The 5,349-nt window shown below is 41.3% G+C and overlaps 1 protein-coding gene across 1 annotated transcript; it reads left to right on the forward strand.

The window, feature by feature from the left end:
• The first annotated feature begins 1,036 nt into the window (after window positions 1-1,036).
• On the forward strand, window positions 1,037-4,749 carry socs3b (suppressor of cytokine signaling 3b). The gene is made up of 2 exons (XM_051915482.1): window positions 1,037-1,265; window positions 2,626-4,749. Exon 2 carries the CDS (start codon window positions 2,800-2,802, stop codon window positions 3,448-3,450), a length of 651 nt encoding a protein of 216 aa, XP_051771442.1. The 5' UTR covers window positions 1,037-1,265; window positions 2,626-2,799; the 3' UTR covers window positions 3,451-4,749.
• The last annotated feature ends 600 nt before the right edge of the window (window positions 4,750-5,349 follow it).

Genomic DNA, 5,349 nt, shown 5'->3' on the forward strand with positions numbered 1-5,349 from the left:
GTACAAACATCTGAGAAACGTCTTTGAAATGTCAGTTTTACATACATTCTAAATCATAAACGTCTTATCAAATGTGAGTAATTTTAGCATACATTTTGTATTTGGGGCATTCATGCTCCAAGCTCTGGTTAATTTCTGACCCTGACACATATTTTCACTTGCACCATTATTATTTAAATCATATCTCAATATTAGCCTAATATATTAAAATAATGTAGCCTAATAAAGTAATTAATTTAAATATTAAATATTTACTGTTATATGCTAACTGTATTTAGTTGGCTCTGTACAATGATACATTTTAATCTAATCTATATGATTTTAATTGTATATTTCACGGCATTGGGCAATATAAGTTCTTGAGTCACGCGGTTCATAAATATCCAAAGCCTCTGATTCATGACTTTACTAATGCACAAGTATCTCTAATATCCCATTGATGTCTTTTGGAGGGTGGTCTACTGCTGTCATCCTATAGATGGCGTATGGAACAAATTCAGTAAAGGGGATCCAGCCTTACGAACACTATACTATACTATACTATACTATACTATACTATACTATACTATACAATACTATAGCCTACTGTTATATAGAAAATTTGTATACTTAACGTTTCATTGTAGCCTTGCATTCTATTTCGAATAACCCTATGTCAACATAAATCCTGATGATATGCAAAATGAGTTTAAAAAAAGAATTTCTTCCTGAATGTTCCATCATGCATCTGACCGTAAATTACATTATTATACGGGATTATGCAAAACTAAAAATAAATGAATAAATACAATAGACCAGTAAGACATAATAATATGCAACACGTGTGTGGTCAGATATCGTCAGTCATAACACACCAACCGCATTTATATCCGCAAGGGCAATGCAACTTTTCACCTTGTGTGAACAGGGAAGGGAGGGGGGAGAAATCCCGTAAAAAAGGGTCACGCTGATTATTTATTGGCAATCCGCCACGTGCGTGTGTGTATGTGTGTGTGCGTGTGTGTGGTTGCTTTACTGGAAGAGGGGGTGGAGCTCTTTAGAAATATCAGTCGGTACTTCAACTCGATGGCACAAACAGGACACCTCCACTACCTCTGATAGACTTTTACACAGCTGATCTCTGATCAACTGTTAAAAAACTGACATGAAACTGATCTTTATCCCTTTAAAAGAAGGTCTATTTTGCATAAGCGGTTATATGGGAATCACAAAAGGAGCTATGTTTTATTGAAAACTCCAAGATTGAGTCGGATAACGCTTTGAAGGTAAAACAACGTTTTATTGCAATGTACTGCAATTCGTAATACTCTATTCTAAATGTATGCATATATTTTATAGTATATCGGCCTATTATGCATGCCTCGGTATATGCGGTGCAACATGGTATCGAGGTAAAAAAAAAACTGTGTTGCTGATCTTTGTAATGCGAGCTAAACGCATAGCCTAATAGTTTGAAGTCTGCTTGAGTTATACTTGTGGCCAGTCCGACTAAACGACCTCAATGTAACCCGAACAAGTCGGTGAATTTGTATTCCAGTTAGGATAAGAGAGTGAAGGGGTATTTACAGCGTAACACGAGACAGAGTCCGTGTGTCATGAATGAGGAATTGGGTTATTCACAACGAACTGGAGGACCTCATTCATAACCCGTTTTCTAATATCCCGAGAGAGCGATCGAAGTCAATATCGGGATTACACGGTCGAGCTTGGACTAAAAATAAGGCTTCGATTAGCAACTAGTTAATTTATCCATTTCAAGCTGTTTTTACATTTGCGCTTCAAAAGTATCTCGTATATCCAACAAGTACTCATTTTCATCTAATAGTGACTAGTCAAACTGCTTTCTTTGCTTAACTAGTACCATTAGTACTAGTAAAAGTGAAATAGGTAACAGCGGTAATTAGATTATATACTAGTGGAAAGTGAATAGTTTATATTTAAACCGGAAATCTCTCTATAATTCAATAACTTGAATAATTTGTTACCAGTATTATTGGGTACCAGATGAAAAATGAATATGTATCAGCAACATTGCCATACTTACTATTCAGACGTGAATAATTTATCTAAACTGATTCCCATATAATCCAGTAACAAAAATAGCAATTTGTTACTAGTAGGGAAAGTGACTAGTAGCAATAGTACTAGTAAAATTTAAATCGGTACCGGCAACATTGGCATACACTAGTCAAAAGTGACTAGTTGATCTACAGTCAGATATATAGTTCAGTAACAAAAATAGTTGTTACCAGGAGTATTGAGGAAAAAGTACTAGATAAATACTAGTCACTACCAGTATTATACTGTATAAATGTACTAGTAACTTTAAAAAACAGACCCTAATACGTTTAAAGAAATGCATGTTAAAATATCCATAATTTATCCCCAAATACAATGATTACATCATTGAAATGCTTAATGTGTAAATGTGATGTTTCTTTGGAGAGGGAGGGTTGGGCTTTAATGATAAGGAACACATGTGAGAAACATCCAATCCACTTATTAGAACCATGAATGGCCCCAATAAAGCTGATGTCATAGCAGATGTAAGTCTGCTGGCACTGGCTTCTGTTGTTCTCACTGTTTGGTTGATGCTGACATTTTCCATTTGGCTTTTCCCTTCAGCTGCCTTCCATACCCACCGAGACAACATTTCTTCTGGATGTGGAAGAGGTGCCAGAGCTCTGGGCGTTGTGTTGGTGCTCTCCGGTGCATGAGCACCCTGGCTGGGACGGCCCTTCGGCCCTGGACCCCGAGCACCAGTGGTTGCCGGGCGGTACAGGGGGCGGGCAGAGCGCCATGGTAACGCACAGTAGGTTTGACAGCGCCATGAGCAGCAGCCCCTTTGAAGGCGGCGTGCCCCTGCCCCCCCACCGGTACAAGACCTTCAGTTCTCGGGCGCAGTATCAGATGGTGCTCGCGGCTGTGCGCAAACTGCAAGAGAGCGGCTTCTACTGGAGCACCGTGAGCGGGAAGGAGGCCAGCGCGCTACTGAGCGCCGAGCCCCCGGGCACCTTCTTGGTGCGCGACAGCTCGGACCACCACCACTTCTTCACACTCAGCGTCAAAACGACTACGGGCACCAAAAACCTACGCATCCAGTGCGATTCCTGCTCCTTCTTCCTGCAGACTGACCCCCGGAGCGAGCAGGCGGTGCCACGCTTTGATTGTGTCCTCAAACTGATCCATCATTACATGCCCCCAGCAGGGATGGGGACCTCGTCGAAGGTTGAAGACGGCGGAAGTGCGGCTGACGGAAGTGCGTATTACATTTATTCCGGTGGTGAGAAGATCCCTCTGGAGCTTCTGCGTCCGCTGGCGTCTAGCATGTCCAGTCTGCAGCACCTCTGTCGAAAGACTTTAAACGGTCATATAGACGTGTCCACCAAACGGGACCAGCTGCCTCATCCACTCCAAGAGTTCCTCCAGGACTACGATGCTCCTATCTAGCTATTCTTGATGGGTTTTTTATGGGAAGGGCAGAAGAATAAGGCGCGCAAGTGGAGATTATCACTCCAGACCTCGGCGTCTGTCAGTATTGCAGGCCAGCTGTGCCTTCGACCTCTGGATTGTGAACTTTTGAGGGACAGCACGAGATGTGTACTTCCACTCAAGTGGATCTGACATCTCAGCAGCTGTTGACAAGAACGGACTTCCACGTTCCAGCGGCCAGTCTCAAAGACGGACTGCTGAAGATAAACACAAGTGATAGTTGATCAGTACAGGAGTTAAGTGTGCTGCTATGGCTACAATCCAGCTCCTCATCATTGATCAGGAGACTCTCTCTCAAGTCTTGTTTTCTTTAGCTCAACAATTTTTGACTTTCTCCTGGAAGGAAGGAGCGAGAGCTGGGTGTTTGCAATGACGTACACATTTCCACTGCTTCTTGCCAAGTGTAATTGCCTCATAAGTGGGCGTGGGGGCGCAAACGGGGTGGCTACTTACCGCTCACGACCGACACTGCCGTGTCTGCTCTGGTGACCGTGTGTGGGGTCAAGAAAAAGGACTAGCGTGAACGTATTGACCGGACGAGAGGCCCGTACCTGAGGACGGTTTCGGGCCTTAGACTTCTCTGGAGAAGACGGCCCCTTAGTGGACTGTTGTTACTTTGTTCGTGACAGGCGCCAAAGCAAGTTTCATTTGTGCTAGGAAAAGGCAGACTGAACATTGCTGATGATTCAATATGAGCAAATTGACATTCATATACTGTGAAGCAAATACAAGCACAGTATGAAAAACCTTATTAACTGATTTACTGTGGTGTTTTACATGAAGGACCGTGCTTCTCTGATCACACGGAGAAGCATTTGTACTTTGTGTGCTTCAAATCCTCATTCAATAACAACGACACAGTGTTTGTTTCACTAGCAGGTCGTCTGCTATTCACTGAATGTATTATGAGTCTATGGAAGGGCTTATGGTTCCACTTGTAGATTGTTTTTCCTCTCTCTCTCTCTCTCTCTCTCTCTCTCTTTTTTTTTTTTTTTGTTTGTTTTTTTTTGTTGTTGTTCATATTTTGTCAAATCAAGGTGTTTACATGTGTGCCACCAACAGGACAGCATGTTTTTTACTCTGTCTTTTATAAAGATGTCTCATCTTAAGGTCTGGTCTGATGACCGCAGTGCAAGCTTGAAGATCAGAAAACAAAGGCATTAACATAGAAAATGCAGCAAGAACCTTTGCACATATTTATATTTATAAGATATTTCCATAATTTATATTAAAGAGCACTATTTTTACAAAATGGAACCCCCTGTGTGACTCGCATTCTTGTTTAATATGCAATGGTTATTCTCTCTGGCCTCAAGCTGTGTGTCATTTAAATATGCATGATTTTTAATGTGGCATTTGGCTGCAGAAAACATTTTCTTCCATCCACATACACACACACACACATACACACACAGATGAAGATACCACAACTGCTCTTGTTTTCAGAAAAACAGGTCTGAGGCTTACCTTGAGGTGTGTGTACAGGATGTCACCGAGTGCTTTCTCTTTTGATCAAAGTTAAAGCATCTGTCTCTCTCTTTCTTCCCAGAGTCTCTATGGATTAATCCTGGTCACTCTTCATTCTTTACAGGAAAAAATCACTTCAGCGAGTGAAATGGACACAAGCTCATATTTAACACTTGTTTTTTTTTATCTCTGCTCTGCTTTTTTAGTTCTACAACCAGTAATATAGTAACTCCATTTAAAGTTACAGTGCATTTTTTGCAGTTTGTGCGTTTCTAAGATCTGCACGCTTCCACTTATTTCATTGATTAACCCCCTCTCTTAATTAATTTTCTCTTCTCTCCATTTAACTAAGGGCTTTTATCAGCTCTTCGTCCACATATTAGAGGGTAA

This window comes from Ctenopharyngodon idella, chromosome 12 (genome assembly GCF_019924925.1).
Source record: "Ctenopharyngodon idella isolate HZGC_01 chromosome 12, HZGC01, whole genome shotgun sequence".
Lineage (NCBI taxonomy): Eukaryota > Metazoa > Chordata > Actinopteri > Cypriniformes > Xenocyprididae > Ctenopharyngodon > Ctenopharyngodon idella.

Excerpts from the sequence above, each read along its gene's own strand:
- socs3b (XM_051915482.1), top strand. The coding sequence starts at position 2,800 with ATGGTAACGCACAGTAGGTTTGACAGCGCCATGAGCAGCAGCCCCTTT.